The sequence below is a fragment of the Quercus robur genome, chromosome 5, assembly GCF_932294415.1.
Source record: "Quercus robur chromosome 5, dhQueRobu3.1, whole genome shotgun sequence".
Classification (NCBI taxonomy): Eukaryota; Viridiplantae; Streptophyta; class Magnoliopsida; order Fagales; family Fagaceae; genus Quercus; species Quercus robur.
This window is the reverse complement of record NC_065538.1, coordinates 35539707-35559088: the sequence shown is the minus strand read 5'-3', so window position 1 is coordinate 35559088 and position 19382 is coordinate 35539707. Positions and strand designations below refer to the sequence as shown.

General features: G+C 37.3%; 1 protein-coding gene across 1 annotated transcript; it reads right to left on the bottom strand.

The window, feature by feature from the left end:
* Nucleotides 1-13174: 13174 nt before the first annotated feature.
* On the bottom strand, nt 13175-15357 carry LOC126728152 (uncharacterized). Its single transcript, XM_050434020.1, has 4 exons — nt 14947-15357; nt 14091-14851; nt 13666-13859; nt 13175-13548 (listed from the first exon to the last, which is right to left on the bottom strand). Exons 1-4 carry the CDS (start codon nt 15355-15357, stop codon nt 13175-13177), a joined length of 1740 nt encoding a protein of 579 aa, XP_050289977.1.
* Between the last annotated feature and the right edge of the window lie 4025 nt (nt 15358-19382).

Sequence of the window (19382 nt, the reverse complement as noted above, 5' to 3'; positions counted from 1 at the left end):
AAAAAAAAAAAGAAGAGTTTTCTCAAACGTCAAATCATATTCCCTTTTCACCTATTCTACTGTTCTTGTAAGCTTCTGTCTTGTTCCACGTTTGACACCTATTTCACAATTTTTTTCTTTTTTAATTTCTATCATTATTTTCTCTATTTATGATAGTTATTGCAGTATTTTATTGTTAAATGATGTTAGAGATATTGCAAATTTTACTATTTATATCTTACAAATTAGCATGTCACCAATTACAAAAAATAATCACAAACACCTATTGATTATATTGTTTAAATAACACTAATCACATTTTTACCACATCAATTTGTAAACTTTTTGTTGTAGATTTTGTAGTAACTATGAATTGGTTATTTTTTGTTTATTTATTTTAATGATATGAAATATATTTATTTTCTTATAATTGTTTATTTATTTTTGTTATTATTATCAATTAATATTTTTTAGATTAATTTCACTTTAAATGTTGCCTTTTAATTTTGCCCCCTCTGAACCAAAATCCTGACTCCGCCACTGGTGTAACTAATGAACCAAACATTACAATGCAATGTAATATTACGTGATCCAAATGCCCTCTGAGTGTAATGTGTCAAATGACATGCTTTTGCCATTTAACTCAGTATAAATATATTTAAATTATTAATATAGAATGAAGGTCTTTAACTTTTTTTCTTTTTTTCTTTTACGTCTTGTAATATTACCACATAAATTGTTAAAATCCTACATTTTAATGGATACTTTTTATTTGATTTTTAGAATCATAAATAATGTTAAATTAATTTTTAAAAGTAATTTTTTTTTTAGATAAAACACTCTATTGCTCTAACTCTAAACAAATTCTAATTATTTTAGGTATTTTCTCTTTTACATATTCTTATAATTTGAGTTTATACATACTTATTAATATTTATTAATTAAATTCATGATATAGAAATATTTTTCTATTTAATATTTTAGTGCTACATTTACAATATTTTCACAATAAATTATATGTAGTAAATTGTTATTGATTCTAATTTAAACATGCCATTAAAATTAATTTCTAACTCATTAATAACAAACCAATGAAAATCTCACATTTAAAATTTGTTTGGAAAGTTTTTTTTTTTTTTTTTTGGAAAGGATTTGTTTGGAAAGTTTAATATATATTTATTTGCTAAAGTAATCGATAAGACGGTTTATATTCAAAGACGAGTGGAAAACGTGTGATCCCCACCCCAAAAATAAAAAAATAAAATCCGAGAAAGTACTTGTCAAGTCAAACTAGAAAGTTTACAGGACTTATCTAGATATTAATATAACACGTGTGACGTGCCATTCACGATGTCAAATTGCGAGTAGATTGCTGAGTAGTAAGTAGTTGTACTTATAGTCAACTCCCACTCCTAGACTTTGCTTCTTCTTTTTTAATAAATGGCTGAGAAAATGAGATGACTTTGCAATTCTCAAACAATTTAAACGATCACCATTATATATTGTTAGTACTGTTCCGATTTCGGCTAGAGTATTATCCCAACAGGTTTTAAGCAATTCAAATGTTTTGGAATTTGATATTTTGAAAATGTTTTTGCCCCAAATTTTCCTTTTTAAAGTATAAAAAGACAAAAAAACGTCACTTACAAGTTACAAATAAAGAACTCATGATCATGAATGACTTGTTAAATCGGAATAAGAATCGATGAAAATTAATCATATAATTTCAAAAGAATATGAAATTGACGGACAAACTGCTTTCAAAGAAATCGAGAAGAAGTAGGTGAAGCTTGAAAATAGTGGTATGAACGCAGTGTGTACACAACCAATGGTTGCGTGTACTGCTTATCTCATGCATGGCATCATATGCAACCTGTTGTATTTATGCCTAAAATGGTATTGGGTGAAGCGTCAACTCGTGGCACTTGGGCAGTGGGTTTGATCCATCAATCTAAAATACAAGACGGTTATGAATTGTTCAGAGGTGGCTTCTAGCTATGGTTGGCCTGCTTGCTTGAATTCAACCTATTTTTAGTTGTTTAACTATCCCAAAGTAGGTGTAGCTTTGGTACTAAATTTAAGAGATTAAATTTAAATGATACGGTTCAATAGCATTTAAACAATTTCTTAGAGACATTCAAGTGATGGGTTAAATGGATTTGAAAGTTGTGTTGTAAATTTGAATGTTCTAAGTTCCATTTTCAACACTATCTGTTCATAAGATTTTTAGAATGTTTTAAAGGTAGGGAGTGGAATAAAATTGTACAACAAAAACTTCCTTTGCAATAAACTCCAATTATTTTAATTATAATTTTGATATAATGATATTAATGTTTTTGCAATAAAAAATTTATTACTTCGAATGTCTTATAAAAATAAGCTATTAATTACTTCACGAATCTTAATTGTAATAGATTGTAAATAATTGGCGAAAATTATTTGAATCAAATAATTACATCATATAAGTGGGTAGACCTTGTGAAAATGGACAAATTAGAGAAAGAAATAACATACATTAAAAATTTGACAATATTTTTTACACTTACCAATGGCAAGCTTGTATAGTATTGATTCTCATTTAAACTCATTATTGACATCACTTTTTTTACCTACTATTAATAATCTATCATATCAACAAGTGTCAATTTTTTTTGTGTCTATAGACTTTCTCTTAAGAGAAATGCTACAAGAAGAAATGTTAATTGGAACAAAATAATAATAATTACAATAACATCAGAATCATCATAATAGTTTTTGTGATGTTTTGCAATAAAATTTGAGGCAATAAGTTTATGCAACGAAAAATTCGGTTCCAATAAACTTCATATATTTTAATGATAACTTTGATACAATAATATATAAGTTGTTGCAATAAACAATTTATTGCTTCTAATATCTTGTAACTATAGATTATTATTTCACGAATCTTATTGCAATGATACATTCTTTGCAATAGATAATTGTTTCAAATTTGTCATTAAATTAGATTGTAAAATTATTTATATTAGGTTATTGCAATGATATCTTCATTGCAACTTTATGTTTTTCATTACAAAAATAAATTGTAAAATAATTAATATCAATCTATTACAATGATATCTTCATCGTAGCTCTTTATGTTTATGATTACAATAGATTGTAACATAACTAGTATTAAGTTATTATAATGATATATTCATTGCAATAAGCTATTGCTTTAAAACTTTTGTTTTGGTAGATTGCAAAAATAATTTGTATCAAGTTATTGGAATGATCTCTTTATTTTAAGTTATTTCAACAAATTATTCTAGTGCAATAAGGTATTTAAGCCACTATTTCAATTGAAAATTATAAGTTATTGCAACTAATAATTGTTGATACAATAATTGATCACTTTTAAGTTACTATTGCAACAACTTTTAATTTGTAGATGTGATATTGTGTCTAATACCACCACACTAATTTTGTTGAATTAACACTTATTGTAATAGACTTATTTTGCTATAGTGAGGTGATATATATTATATCGACCATTAAACTAGTATCAATACCCTTCTGAAAAGTATCAAATAAAATATCAAGTTGTACTATAAATTTTTCAGGTGTTTAGGTTGGTATTGATGTTTTAGACAATACAATAAAAATGAATAATTAAAAAATAATATAATATATTATTTAAGCTAATATACTGGGTTAATATACCTATATAAGCTAAAATTTAAGCATATAAAATATATGCATTTTAAATTATATCTTTATAAACATATAAATAAATACACAAATATATAAATAATGGTAATCTTGAAATGGTACACCAAAATTCATCAATACCAAAACATTTTGTTCTCCATGTTAAAAACCAAAATAGTATTCGGTACAATATTAACTCCCTTATTATTATTATTATTATTATTATTATTAACTTAAATGGTTTAAATAAACAGTAGCAATCTTCAATGTTTGGAGGGAATCTTGAGATCATGACTTCAAGGTGATCCATTGACTAGGGGTGGCAAAATTGGACACGATCCATAAACTTGACATGACACAACACGAAATTAGTAGGTTATGAGTTGAGACTTAATGGATTCGTGTCATATTCGAGTTGACATGACTAATTCATTTAATAAACGAATTGGGTTAGTATTCAACCTATGAAACTCGTTTGACCCGTTTAATTAAATGACTTTTTACAAATATACCCTTCAAACCCTAGGTATATAAACTTATTAGTTGTTGTGGTTTATTTTCTTTGACATAATGTGATTGATTATTTATGATATTGAGATATGCTTTAATTTTGAATGATTATTTGTGATGCAGTTACTCATTAGTTCTAAATTTAATATTAAAAATATTTATTTATATATTTGTTTTTCATAATTTTTTTTTTCATTTTGATAAAATCTAATAAACAAATTGACACGACTGACCTGTTTAATAAATGGGTCGTGTTAGGGTTGATGAATCTTGACCCGTTTAACAAACATGTCGGGTTAGTATTGACCCATATAATCAGATACTCATGAGTTGACACGACACAAACCCGACACGCAAACACGAATTGCCACCACTACCATTGACAAAGAAGGCCATGATATCCTCCGTATTCCGTTTATAATAATATCACCTATCCATAGCTTTCTTTATTCTTGTTTTCAACGTTATAATCTTTAAATTTCGAAAATGTTACTAGACCCATTGACTATTGACGTCCATGATATTGTTACTTTGTTATATATAGGAATAGTGAAGCATTAAATAATTCAAAATTTTAGTGTATCTAATGATCATGTTAAACATTGGATACAAATACCTAACAAGATCTAAGACTAAATATTGGACACCTCTCCATAGCTTTTTTTCTTCTTGTTAATTTTTCTCTCCAATTTTCTTCTCTAATTTAAGACTATACATCTCTTTCCATTGGATTCCTTTTATATCTTGCTTTATGTGAACTAAATTTTATTTTTTAATCAAATGACATCTTTTTCTAGTATGTTTTCATCTTCAGATCGAACAATCATTCCAAGTTATTATTATTATTATTTTGTATTTTCAGAATGATAAATGCAGTGGACATTAGCAATCAATTAATATTGACCAAAGTAATCTAATATTTTTCAATACAACTCCCAGCAAAAACAAAAAAAAATATTGTTCAATACAACATATACTGACAGTAAATAACATATACAATACTTTAGGTATTGTTTTTTAGATTCTCCTCTTAAAATTCAGTCATATGGCATATTTTTCATAAGATGGAAGTTTATTTTTGGTTAAGTAGTCATATAGCTGAATTTTAAGAGTGAAACCTAAATAACAGGATCTAAATACTATACCCAAGTTTTACCCAATTGAAAAATTGTACATCGACTACACAACCTACTTAATCCTCTTTTTTTTTTTTCTTTTTTTTTCTTTTAAGATAGTTACAATATGCTGTTTACGATACAACTCAAACATTCTTTCTCCTAGATCCTTAAACACTTTGTACACGGAAATATGTCATCATAAAACCACATGCTAACGACCAATATTATTCGAGTTTCAAAATTGTATTCTATACAAAAAAAAAAAAAAAAAAAAGTTTCAAAATGGTACAGAGTTAGCATAGTACTACCAGATTTCAGTCTAAAGAATAGTGGCAGCTCCACCTCTAAGCCAGGGTGGTCACAGGACCACCATAACATTTAATCCAATGTTGGCAAAGGTTGCAGACAGTCTAGCTAACCACTTGATTTTTTTTTTTTCTTTATTACAATATTGTTACTACAGATCATATATCACATAATGAATACTTTTTTAAAAATATAGTTTTTGAGTTATTCTTAACAGATATAATTTCAAAGAAACTTACAATAATTAATAAAATTCAAGTATGTATAAAGCATTGGCAATGATATAAGATTTTAAAACTTCACTTTTGCAAATATGTGTATATATATATAGACACACGTTTTGTGAGACGTCATGTTCTGAAATCCACTTACCTCTAGTTGCTAAACCAAGCTTCACTTCAATTGTTCGGAACAATGTCAACTAGAACCTTTAAGGATTAAATAACTCAATAAGGGTAGGTTTCAAATAACAAAAAGTCCTCTTATAAAACTTTTCCTTAGCCACTGTGAAGATTTCACAACTTTAAATCTTACATAGCTCTAATATACATCATGTCTATATTATATTTTATATAATTGCAGTGTAATCCCTAATACTACAATCTGTTATACCTATATATATACCATTGAACACCACTTATGGATACATATAGGCTTAACTTATAAATAATAGTGATACTACTCCACACACACACACACACACACACACATATATATATATATATTAGGATCTCTTTCAAAATCAATAAACTAATGTACGTTTATATAGATACTTCCATGATAGTCGATTTTCCCTTGAATGTATCAATATAATTTCTAAGACTTCCTTGTGACTATGAGATGATGAATCCTAAGTTAAAGATGTGTTTAATGATTTTCAATACAGCATGTATAGTTATATGTTTACCTCAATACAATATGAACTTGATGGCTGCCTCTAGAAGTACCATGCTATTCTATTCTTTTCAATGTGGAGAAACCCTATATCTATGCTCTTAAACCTTTACACTTTAAGCACTGATTTTTTTTCTCTTTTTTTGGAATCTTGTAGTCCCTCTCTACGTTTCATGTGGCTGACTTAAAAAGAGCCCGTATATACCTCTAAAATAACACTTCAATTCAGTCTAGGAAGTCCAATCCCACTCCAATTAGTACTCTTAAATAAATTTAGATTTACATGTTAAATACATTTCCTACTTGGGCTAGAATTAACGTTTCCTACTTGGGCTGGAATTTAAAACCACTAAAACTTATCTCTTTAGTTTCCAAAAAGCCCATAAAACTTAAATAAGCTTACAGGACTTTAATTCCCAATTGAACTCAAATTAGAGTTGTTAAGATATGCTAGAACTCTAAAAGATTCTAATAACACTTAAACTCCTAATCCAAATAGGTTTTAATCTCTTATCTTTTTCTTTAACTAATAAGAAGACTAAAAGTTTAATATGAATAATCCATAAAATAACTCCCACATTACATCTTCTTTTATTTATTTTCTTTATAGATATCATAATATAAAATAATATTACCTTCAAAATAAATTAAATAATTCATCAATTCCACTCTAAAAACAATTAAATTAATTTTAAGTGAGCCGAATGATACAATTGGGTGAGTGCTCTAAGGACTTTGAAAATTTAAAAAGAAAGTGAAACGATTCGTAATTGGTAAAAGAACATGTTGCTATTGCAGTAAAATTCAAAAAGAGCCTTCTCTGTCAGTATAGTTTTTTTTTGGTTTTTTTTTTTTTTGGTGATAATCTTGTCGCTATAGTTTAATTGGGCCGACATTAGATGACGACAAAGATTCTCCATAAGTCCATTTTTTGTCGGTTATTTTCTTTAATGTTTATTTGATTTGTTTGTTGCATTTTCACACATGACTATTTCCTTTTTTTTTTTTTTTTTTTTATATCTCTTTGAATCTCACTTTTCAGTCTTTTGGTGGTTTGTCTTGGGGCCACAAACTTTCAGCCAGGTCAAGTCCTAGGAGGATAGGACCAAATACAGTTGAGCTTCCATTCAGCAAACCATAAAAAAAAAAAAAAAAAAAAAAAAAAAGGAGCTTCAATTATTTTTATTTATTTATTTATTTGGGGAGCAGGGTAGAAGAATCAAAATCATAATTTGATTAACCGAAGGTCTAGCAACATAACCTACTTTATAATGTTTTTCCCATAATTGATTAAAATGTAAAATTGTGAGGGATGCCAATGCATTCACTTAAAAATGATTGTCTACTACTCATAAAGTTAAACTTAATATTATAACAAAGTGTGAAAATAGTTATGGTCTAGCAAATTCTTTTAATTAATCCCTTTTCGAGTTAGAATGTTGTGGACTGACCATATAAAGTAATTTCTTATATGGTATATATGATTTACAAGTATGTGAAATCTATTTACTATGAGAGAGTGATTGTATACAATCATTCCACAGGATATTTACCATTTAATACTCTAAACTCAAAAGAAAGAAAAAGAATAGATAAAAAGGAGAAAAAAAAAAAAAAGAAAGAAAAAAAGAAAGTTGAATTGGATAAGTATTCTAAAACATGTGCTGAGAAGTGAGACCAAAAAAGTTGATTTCTACGGTTGTCGTACAAATTAGCTAGGGATAATTCTTGCAGCCAGTAATTAATTGGACATAGACATAAAAGAAATCCATTCATGAATGAGGAGGAGAAGGAACACGTGTTGTATACACCATTTTTTAGGGTTTAATTCATTGGATGGACTACCTACTATTGTAGTTTAAAATTTTGGTCATGGTCCATGGTTGAGTCTTGCTGTACTTTTAATAGGGATTAAGTTTATTTATTAATTAATTATTATATTAGTTTTAATCAAGGATTAGGTATTTTGACTTTCATGGGTTATGTGACCAAGCCCCGTGACCCCTCCCCAACTTTGTGCTGCACAAAAAAGTCAATGTTTTAGATTTTAACTAACTTTTAACGATTTAATATGAAGTTATTATTGTAAACCATTTCTCACAATAGGTCACTAGACAATCTATTAATTACTCATAAATTGTAACTTGTAACAGGTTCAATTTTGGTGTGCTATGTTTCTCCGCTATAGCTGCAATTCCATGCTGGAGGGCTCACTCGATTCGGTATAAGGCTTAGTTAAGACCTTAACTTTAGGTTATGTATTTTTATACTTTAGATATCAATTAAATTAAAAATTATTCATTCTTTTTTTTTTTTATATACCAAAAATTAACTATTATGTTTTTGTATTTAAATTTTAATTAGCTTTTAAATCAATTTTAATTATGATCTTATCAATTTTAATTATGTAAAACTTATTTTTGTTGAAGCAACTGTAACAAAAATTCTATAAGTAATATATGTATTTGCAAGATGATTTCGTCTTTATATACTATCAAAAATTGTTATAATACATGTTTGAACATCCTTATAATTATTTTTATTTTTACCTTTATGTCATATTGATGATGCCGTAAAATCACCAGTGAGCTATACGATCCACGCTCACTCAAGCTAACAACCTGCAAGAAGAAAGAAGTGATCTCACCGAGGGCACCGGTGTGGTGTCGGCCAAATACCCTCTGACGGTCAAGTTAGAATCGTTCTCAACTCTAGAGTGTTAGAGATGGTAAATTATGCGTACCTTGATTTGCGAGGGTATTGAGGATTTTATAGTAGTAGGTTGACCTCTCCTCCTTGATGTGGAAGTCTTTTCCTTATAGGAATCCTCTTGAGTAATCTCAAACGTGATGGACAAGAGATTTCCTTGTAGAGGGGATTAATGCGCGTATCTTCCGGAATGCTCTTTACGCTAGGTTTCTAATTTCCTTGGAGACTCTACGTGTGCGACAAGAATATGGAACTGCTCTAGGCCCCTAGGCTCTACTGTTGCCGGCCCATGGGCTCGGATCCGTCAGGCCCAATGTGGTGAAAGTTCATTGTGCTAAATTTTGCCCCTTCAGCTGCCCCCTTCACCCTATGGGTCCGTCACTACTTATATGGACGGACCCTTAAGGTGACAGTTTGGTATTATTTGGGGTTGACAGTCAAAGAAAATTTAGGACGGCGGCTTAAGATTACTGAAGTTGACGGTTCTACAGGAGGAGACAGATTGCAACTATTTGATGACAGGTTGTTAAGCATTTATGAGCATGCCTCGTGTCGCTTTTCGATTGGATTTTCTATCGGATCGAAGCGTCGCTTCATCTTCCGTGCACTTCAGGTATATATATAACACTTCTCAACCCTCATTTCTTCATTTTACAGCCAAAACACATTGTCAGAGCGCCACTGTCAGCCTTGTCAGAGCAATCCGTCGTACATACAAACCCGTCGACCATACGACCATCGACCTTCAGTTACTTCAAAGAACGGTGAGTATCGCTATTCTCATTTACAAGTCTTGTATTTGGCAATTATATTTAGCTAGATCTACACAACCGTCAATACTCTTAGACCTGTCAGTTTTAGGTTTATTGTCAATTGTAGGAAATGTCTAGTGCGTCAAGTAATCAGTCAGTGGTTCGTGACGGGACGGAATACGAGGAAGTATACCCGTCCGGTCATAAAGACCAAAAGAGTCCCTGCGAAGAGAGGATTCCGTTTGCCTCTTCCTCGTCCTCAACAAATGAGGATATGGAGATAGTTGAAGTAGAAGAAACGTCTGATGACGGCGAGGATCTACCGTCGGGACCCGTCATTTGTGCTGATGGACTTAGGGAGTTCATCATGCTACCAGAGTGGACGGTGCATAAATTCAATTCCGTCATTAAGGAGAAATATTTCAGCACATTTAGGGTTAACTTTCAAATTCCGGACTACATTTCAATCCATCTACCTTACGTATCAGAGAAATGCTATTATGACGGGGTAGAAGGTGTCGGAGTGTATGAACAGATGCTGAAGGCGGGACTTAGGTTTCCGCTAAGTACATTGCATAGAGAACTTTTAAAATATCTGGGTTTGTCTGTCAACCAGATATCCCCAAATGCCTGGAGGGTCTTCATAGCCATGGAGATTCTCTATGGTGCAATGACAGACGGTGCACGGAGGCTGATGGTGCGTGAATTCCTTCATTGCTACCGTCCAGACAAGATTGATAGGTCAAGGGGAATTTATAGTTTTGCCAGTAGGAGCCCGTTGCTGAAGGTCATTTTTGAAACACCTAATTCAAATAGAGACTGGAAGAGTCGTTATTTCTTCCTAGAGGGTGACAGATGGATGAGTCGTCCAGGAGAGACGGAGTTTATGCCCGTCGACACAACTTGGGGGGTTTTACATTCATCTCATATGAATCAGTCACATTTGCTTAATATTTTACATTCGTCAGCTATAGTCGTTTTCTTTAACCGTCTATTTCCTCTGCAGGTAGACGGCACCCCCAAGTCAGTATTGAGGAGTTTAGTTTCCTAGAAAGGATTTTTCAGAAGACAAAGCCGGAAGAAAGGACTTGGGCGAAGTTGGTAAATCCGAAAGCAATCCATTGGTATTGTGACGGTCCCGAACCTACCCGTGAAGCCATCAGATACGACGAAAGAGTTCACAGACGTAAATCCGTCATCTTTTGCTTTTTATAAATGGTTTTAATTTATGTAAATAACTTCATCCATCCTATATTACAGATATGGACGACGCAAAGAGGAGGGCACTGATAAAATCACAGGCCACTAAGCAAAAGGAGTCGGGTGAGGTTGTGGTTCCCAAGGGGACGGTGTCGTCGATAAAGAGGAAACAGCCGTCCAAATCTGACCGTCCACATAAGCAGCAGAAGGTCCCTTTGGAACCCGTCGTAGGGTTGATGGCTGAGGGTGCGAAGACCGTCACCCCAGCAAAACAAGGGTCTGGCAAGGGCTTAATGAAGGCCTTGTCCACTAGCCAAGAGAAGCCTCCTCCTCTTTTCCGTGATGACTCCAAATTTGCCTTGGAGAAACTTTCATCAATTATTTCCTCGGAGGACTACGAGGACTTGGGCAATCATTCGACAGAGGCGATGGGGGAGACGGATCTCTTTGCCGTTGCACAGGTAACTTTTATCTGTCGATTTGAGTCTGTCTATTTTGCTTAGCTTTTTGTTCAACACCTTTATCTTGTTTATTTCAGTCATTGGTTATGATGAAGGGCCTAATGGACCGGTGTCTAAACCGTGAGGCGGCTTTGGAACGTGTACGAGCAAAGGTAGAGCAGACGGAGGATGAACTTGGTCAACTTTATAAGTGGAAGTCTACAATGGAGAAGGAGTTTGACCTTTCAGAACAGGCGAGAAAAGAGCTTGAGCAGAGGACGGAGGAAGCTGGGAAGGCCTTGGAAGCCAAAGAAAAGGAAGTCCAAGACTTGAAGGAACAGCTCCGTCAAGCTAAGGAGGTTGCGGTCCGTGAATACCATGATTCCGACGCTTTGTTGGGAAAGCTGGGGGGGTCGTTCCTTCAAGGCTTTGATGATGCACTCCGTCAACTTAAGAAAGCCTACCCTGAATTGGACGTGTCAATGATAAATGTCAATGATCAAGACCAGACGTCTGCTTTGCCCGTCGCTTCAGAGAATACAGACGACCTCTTTGGTGAAGATGCGGTTTAGGGTGACGGAGAATCAGTTCCAGCGAAGAATATCCAAGATGCCGACACAAAAATGTAGATCGATATTACATCTCTCTTTTTGTATTTATTTTGAGAACAATCCGTCCTTTATTTTTGTATTAAAAAGTTGCCCCCTGGGGGTTTTATCCGTTATTAATGCTTTATTTTATTTTTATGCTTTCTAATACTTTTTGTTTGAGACTTTCTTAAATATCCGTCCTCTTTATGAAGGGGAGATTGAGAAAATACCCGTCTTATCCGTTATCCGTCTAACACGAGTGTTTCCAGCCAACGCGCGATCCGTCCACTTTGTGGAGTTTAAATTATTTTCACCATTTTTTGTGATCCGTCCACTATGGGCTAAATTATTTCAACCTTTGATTGATCCGTCCACTCAGTGGACTGTAAAAAGTCTTCACCCTTGGGTGATCTGTCCACTTTGTGGACTAAACTGTCACCCTTTGGGTGGTTCGTCCGCTTTGTGGACTGTAAATTATGTCACCCTTTGGGTGATCCGTCCACTTTGTGGACTAAGTTGTTTCACCATTTTGGTGATCCGTCTATTTTGTGGACTAAATTATTTCACCATTTTGAAGATCCGTCCACTTTGTGGACTAAGTTATTTCACCATCTTGGTGATTCGTCCACTTTGTGGACTAAGTTATTTCACCCTTTGGGTGATTCGTCCATTTTGTGGACTTGTAAGTTATTTCACCATTTTGGTGATCCGTCCACTTTGTGGACAGTTATTTCACCCTTTGGGTGATCTGTCCACTTTGTGGACTTTGTTGCCTGTCCGTCTACTTTGTGTAGCATATCCATTCGTAATAAACATCCATGTGGAAAATCAAAACTGTGTTTGAATATTCTTCTTTAAATTAAATGCGTTTGTAGAAAAAGTACCTGCCCCCTTGGGCTTAAAAAGGCACAAAAAGATTGTAGCAAAAGTCAAAGAAAAACTAGTAAATTGTAGCTAAAAAAATAAAATAAAATAAACTGGGAAATCCCTGGTTTCTTATATTCTCTCTACTGGTAGTATTTCCGAAGATGCTCCGTGTTCCAAGGGTGCTGCAGTTTTTGTCCGTCCATTGTCTCGAGGTGGTAGGTGCCCTTCCTTTGCCATGATGCGATCCTATAGGGTCCTTCCCAGTTGGGGCCGAGTTTTCCTTGTGAAGGATCTCTAGCGGCACCCATTACTTTCCGTAGTATAAGATCCCCGACCTGGAAGTCCCTACGCCTCACTTTGTTGTTGTAGTATTTCGCCATGAGATTCTGATAGCGCGCCAACCTCTGCTCTGCTGCCGCTCTGACTTCATCCACTAGATCGAGCTGGAGGCGTATAGCCTCTTTGTTCTTATCTTCATCGTAGCTCTCCACCCGGTAGCTCGTGAGCCCCACTTCTGCGGGAATGATAGCTTTGGTTCCATATGCAAGTCAGAATGGTGTTTCTCCAGTGGGTGTTCTTGCTGTGGTCCGGTATGCCCATAGGACGTTAGGTAGTTCGTCTGGCTAGATACCCTTTGCCCCCTCGAGACGAGTCTTGATTATTTTAAGTAAGGATCGGTTCGTGACTTCAACTTGCCCATTCGCCTGTGGGTGTGCGGGTGACGAGTAGTGATTCTTGATCCCTAGCTTCGAGCAGAAGTCTCTGAACGCGCTGTTGTCGAATTGCTTACCATTGTCAGAGACCAGTACCCTGGGTATCTCGTACCTGCATATGATATTTCTCCAGACAAAACTCTGAATGTTTTTCTCCGTGATGGTGGCTAAGGCTTTTGCCTCGACCCACCTAGTGAAGTAGTCTATGCCAACGACCAAGAATTTCAGCTGTCGGATCGTCGTCGGGAATGGGCCCATGATATCAAGTCCCTATTGTGCGAACGGCTAGGGTGCCGTCATAGGTGTCAGTTCTTCAGACGGCTGCCTGATGAGATTGCTGAACCTCTGGCATTTGTCGCAGGACAGGACATAGGCTTGCACATCCTTCATCATTGTAGGCCAGTAGTATCCTGCTCGGATCAACTTGTGTACAAATGATCGCGCGCCCGAGTGGTTCCCACAGATACCCTCGTGTACTTCTTTCATCACGTAATCTGCTTCCTTTTTGCACAAACAACTCAAGTACGGTAGAGAGAAACCCTTTTTATATAAGACGTCCTTTATCAGCACGAACCGTGATGCCTGGACTTTCAGCTTTCTTGCGGCGCCCTTCTCGTCTGGTAACACCCCAGCCTTTAGGTAGGAGATCAATGGCGTGGTCCAGTTATATTCAGAATTTACAACCTGCATATTTGTTCCGTCATCGATAAGTGAGGAGATTTGGACGAATGATAATACTTGTTCGGGAACCAGCATGAATTCGGCTGACGCAGCTTTTGCTAGGTGGTCAGCGCATTCGTTCTCTTCCCTTGGGATCTGAATGAATTCGACTTCAAGGTTGTTGATTCGGTATTTCACTTTTTCTAAATACCTCTTCATTCTATCGTTCTTGCACTCATAGTCGCCATTGAACTGACTCGTCACCACATGTGAATCGCAGTGGACAATTATGTTTTCTGCTCCCGCGGCCTTTGCAAGGTCTAGCCCTGCGACCAAGGCTTCATACTCTGCCTCGTTGTTGGTTGTTGGAAAATCAGTCGGATCATACATTGTATCTTGTCCCCTTGCGGAGTTTGGATCACTACTCCGGCTCCTCCGACTTGTCTGTTTGAGGATCCGTCTGTATAGATATTCCACTGTTCTTTCTCTTCTATCAACTGGCCTTCCCCGAGAGTGAACTCGGCAATGAAGTCAGCTACTGCCTGCCCTTTTATGGCCGTCTGCGGGCGGTATTGGATGTCGAATTCGCTTAGTTCTATTGCCCACAAAGCCATTCTTCCTGCTGCTTCTGGGCTATTCATGGCTTTTCTCAGTGGCTTGTCCGTTAAGACAACGATTGTATGCGCCTGGAAGTATGGCTTAAGTCTTCGGGCGGTGATTACCAACGCGAAAGCCAACTTTTCCATCTGAGGGTACCTCTCCTCTGCTCCACGGAGTGCACGGCTGGTAAAGGAAACGGGTTTCTGTGTTCCATCCTCCTCTCCAAAGCTACGCTTACTGCGGCTTGTGAGACGGCCAAATAAAGGTAGAGTTCTTCGCCTTGCACGGACGAACTGAGCAGCGGTGGAGACGAGAGATACATCTTCAAGTCGTTGAAGGCCGTTTGGCATTCCTCCGCCCACTCAAATGATTTTCTTAGAGTGCGGAAGAATGGTAAACACCTGTCCGTCGCCCTTGAGACGAACCTGTTTAGAGCTGCGATCTTTCCATTTAGACTTTGGACCTCCTTAACCGTCCTTGGTGGTTCCAACTCCATTATGGCCGCACCTTCTCCTGGATGACCTCTATTCCTCTTTGGGATACCATAAAACCCAAGAATTTTCCCGCCGTTACTCCGAATGCGCATTTGCTCGGATTCAGCTTCATGTTGAACGATCGGAGCGTATCGAATGTTTCTCTAAGGTCGTCTAGGTGATCTTCTTTGTGCAGGCTTTTTACCAGCATGTCGTCAACATAAACCTGAACGTTCCTGCTGATCTGATGTGCAAACATCTTGTTCATTAGCCTTTGGTATGTTGCTCCAGAATTTTTGAGTCCAAAAGGCATCACCTTGTAGCAGAATAATCCCTGGCTTGTGACGAAGGAGGTCTTCTCCTAATCAGATTCGTCCATCCTGATCTGGTTGTAGCCAGAGAAAGCGTCCGTGAAGCTTAGGAGCTGGTGTCTTGCAGTCGAATCCACCAGGGTATCTATCCGTGGGAGTGGGTAGCTATCTTTGGGGCAAGCCTTGTTGAGGTCTGTGAAATCTACGCACATCCTCCAGTTTCCGTTGACCTTTTTAACCATAACGACGTTCGCCAACCAGTCGGGATAGTATACTTCCCGGATGAAACCTGCCTCCAGTAACTTCCGAACCTCCTCGGCTATGGCCTTGTTCCACTCTTGGGCGAAGACTCGTTTCTTTTGCCAGATTGGAGGGAAGGAGGGTGACACATTCAACCTGTGGACCATGACCGAGGGGTCGATTCCTAGCATGTCTTCATGACTCCAGGCGAAGACGTCTTGGTTATTTCTTAGGAAAGTCATGATCGTCTGGCGTATTGGCCAACTGGCTAGTGTGCCAATTTTAGTCGTTCGTTCAGGCTGCGTATCGTCAAGTCTTACTTCTTCTAGCTCTTCAACTAGCTCTGCTAATGCTCGCTGCTTCTCGATACACATCGTTTGCTGCTGATCCTCCATCTCTAACATGGCAATATAGCATTCTCGCGCTGCTACTTGATTTCCCCGCAGTTCTCCCACCCCATATTCCGTCGGGAATTTGATCATCAAGTGGTATGTTGAAGTTACTGCCTTCCAGGAATTGAGAATGGGTCGCTCGAGGATGGCGTTGTAGGCGTGCGAGCAGTCGACTACGAGGAAAGTTATCTCCTTAGTGATCTGTTGAGGATAGTCACCCGCCGACACAGCTAGTATTATTGCCCCCAAAGGGAACACCTTCGTACCCCCAAATCCCACGAGTGGGGCGTTCGTTGGGGTCAACCGTTCCTTGTCGATCCTCATTTGCTGGAATGCTGGATAGTACAGGATGTCTGCTGAGCTGCTGTTGTCGACGAGAACCGGTGCATGTTATAATCCCCTATTTGCAGGCTGACCACTAGCGCGTTGTCATGAGGATGGTGAAGTCTCCGAGCGTCCTCCTCTGAAAATTTTATGACGGGGTTATCTATTCGCGGTATCTTTGGTACGGATCCTGTGAGTTGGACGCTATGGACCATCCTAAGGTAGGTTTTGCGGGCTTTCTTGGAAGATCCGGTTGCGGCTGTGTCTCCTATGATCATCCTTATGTCCCTTATGGGTGGTCTAGGGTGCTCGTTCTCTCGTTGTGGGGCCTGTTCCTCCGGTGTATCAGTTCTTTCCCTGTTGACGAACTTCTATAGCTTCCCCTGCCTGATTAGGGCCTTAATCTGCTGCTTCAAGTTGTAGCAGTTGGCTGTGTCGTGCCCGTGGTCTCGGTGAAAACGACAATACTTGTCTCTTGGTCTTTTGTTGGGGTCTCCCTTCAACTTTCTAGGGAAAGTCAATGCTCCTTCATCTTTGATTTGCATCAATACTTGGTCGATCGGGGCGGTTAATGGGGTGAAATTGGTGAATCTTCCAGTGGGGGGCCTAGGGCACTTTTTTTCATCACGTTGATCCCTGGTTCTAGCGACCTTTCACCCCCTATCTTGCCGCGTGTCCTCCTACCTCTCCCTCTTCTTAGGCTTTTCCTCGCGGGCCAGCAATGCATCCTCTGCATTCATGTACTTGGTAGCCCTGTAGAGAACGTCCGTCATGGTCTTTAGGTCATTCTTGTACAAGGAAAACAAGAACTTACCCTTCCGTAGCCCGCTAGTAAATGCAGCTATGAGTATCTTATCGTCAGCTTCGTCAATCGAAAGGGCTTCTTTGTTGAAACGAGTTATGTAGGCCCGTAGTGTTTCGTCTTCTCGCTGCTTGATGCTCATTAAGCACGTGGTGGACCTTTTGTACCAATGTCCGCCTATGAAGTGTGAGGTGAACTGGGCGCTCAACTCCTTGAAAGTATTGATGGAGTTTAGTGTCAACCTATTGAACCAAACCCTCGCAGGCCCCTTCAGCGTGGTCGGGAACGCCCTACACATAATCTTGTCTGGTACCCCCTGAAGGTGCATCAGGGTCTTGAAGGTCTCTAGATGATTGAGGGGGTCCTTGACCCCGTCGTAGCTTTCGATTTGGGGCATCCGGAACTTCGGTGGCAGGGGGAATGAGTTGACGGACGTGGTGAATGGTGAGTCGGTTTTGTTCACTAAATCGTCAAGATCAGAAGATACTCGTCCCTTGAGGGCATTCATCATGACCTCTATCTGCTCCTTCATCGCCTGCATCTCTGCGATGATAGGCGGAGGGGCAAAATCCATGAGAGACGGAAGGCTTATGTTTTGCCGCTCCGGTCGGCTTGGGGCGTTGCTGCCTTCTGGCCTCTCCTGCTCCCTTCGTTCGGCACTGTTACCTTCCTGGTTTTGCTCCTGAAGGTTAGGTTCTGCATCCCTTTGGCGTAGCTGCTCCTCCAGATCATGGTTCTGCTTTGTGAGTCGTTCTACTGCTGTCATGAGAGTCTGGACCTACCTTTCTAATGCAGTAGATCTCGGTGGCTCGTCTTCTTGAACGTTGTTGGTGGTAGCCATCGAGTGAGTGAGTACCATGCGACTCTTATGTCTGGGAGGCGATAATCTGGCTTAAACTCTTCGCGTTCCCACAAACGGCGCCAACTGATGATGCCGTAAAATCACCAGTGAGCTACATGATCCACGCTCGCTCAAGCTAACAACCTGCAAGAAGAAAGAAGTGATCTCGTCGAGGGCACCGGTGTGGTGTCGGCCAAATACCCTCCGATGGTCAAGTTAGAATCGTTCTCAACTCTAGAGTGCTAGAGAGGGTAAATTATGCGTACCTTGATTTGCGAGGGTATTGAGGTTTTTATAGTAGTAGGTTGACCTCTCCTCTTTGATGTGGAAGTCTTTTCCTTATAGGAATCCTCTTGAGTAATCTCAAACGTGATGGACAAGACATTTCCTTGTAGAGGGGATTAACGCGCGTATTTTTCGAAATGCTCTTTGCGCTAGGTTTTTGATTTCGTTGGAGACTATACGTGTGCGACAAGAATATGGAACTGCTCTAGGCCCCTGGGCTCTACTGTTGCCGGCCCATGGGCTCGGATCCGTCAGGCCCAATGTGGTGAAAGTCCATTGTGCTAAATTTTGCCCCTTCACATATGATTTCATTATTTCCTATTTGCTTCATTTTTATGAATTTCTTGTTTATTTGGGAAATTTTCATCTAAATTTTCTATTATATCTTCTATATTGCTAGTAAAAAAAATGTAACAACAAATCATAATTGAAATTATAGATTCTTTTCTCTCTTTTTCCTTTTTTTAATTTTTTATATTTAGATTGATATTTTCTAGTATTTTCTAGCTGACATTTATACTTAAAAAATATTTACAAATAAAATAAATACTATCTACAATATAAAAAATAATAATATGACAAGAATAAAATAAAATTTAAAACAAACTATTATAATAGCTACAACAACTATAAAATTATCGCTATAGCAACTTCTAGTTTCATCATTAGTATCACCATTACTATCATCATTATCACTACCGTCATTA

Coding starts and splice junctions, on each gene's coding strand:
- LOC126728152 (XM_050434020.1), bottom strand. CDS start 15,357: ATGCCAAACGGCCTTCAACGACTTGAAGATGTATCTCTCGTCTCCACC. Junction 13,860..14,090: donor TCCTGCGACAAATGCCAGAG/GTTCAGCAATCT, acceptor TATCATATGCAG/GTACGAGATACCCAGGGTAC. Junction 13,549..13,665: donor TCGTCTCGAGGGGGCAAAGG/GTATCTAGCCAG, acceptor TCATTCCCGCAG/AAGTGGGGCTCACGAGCTAC.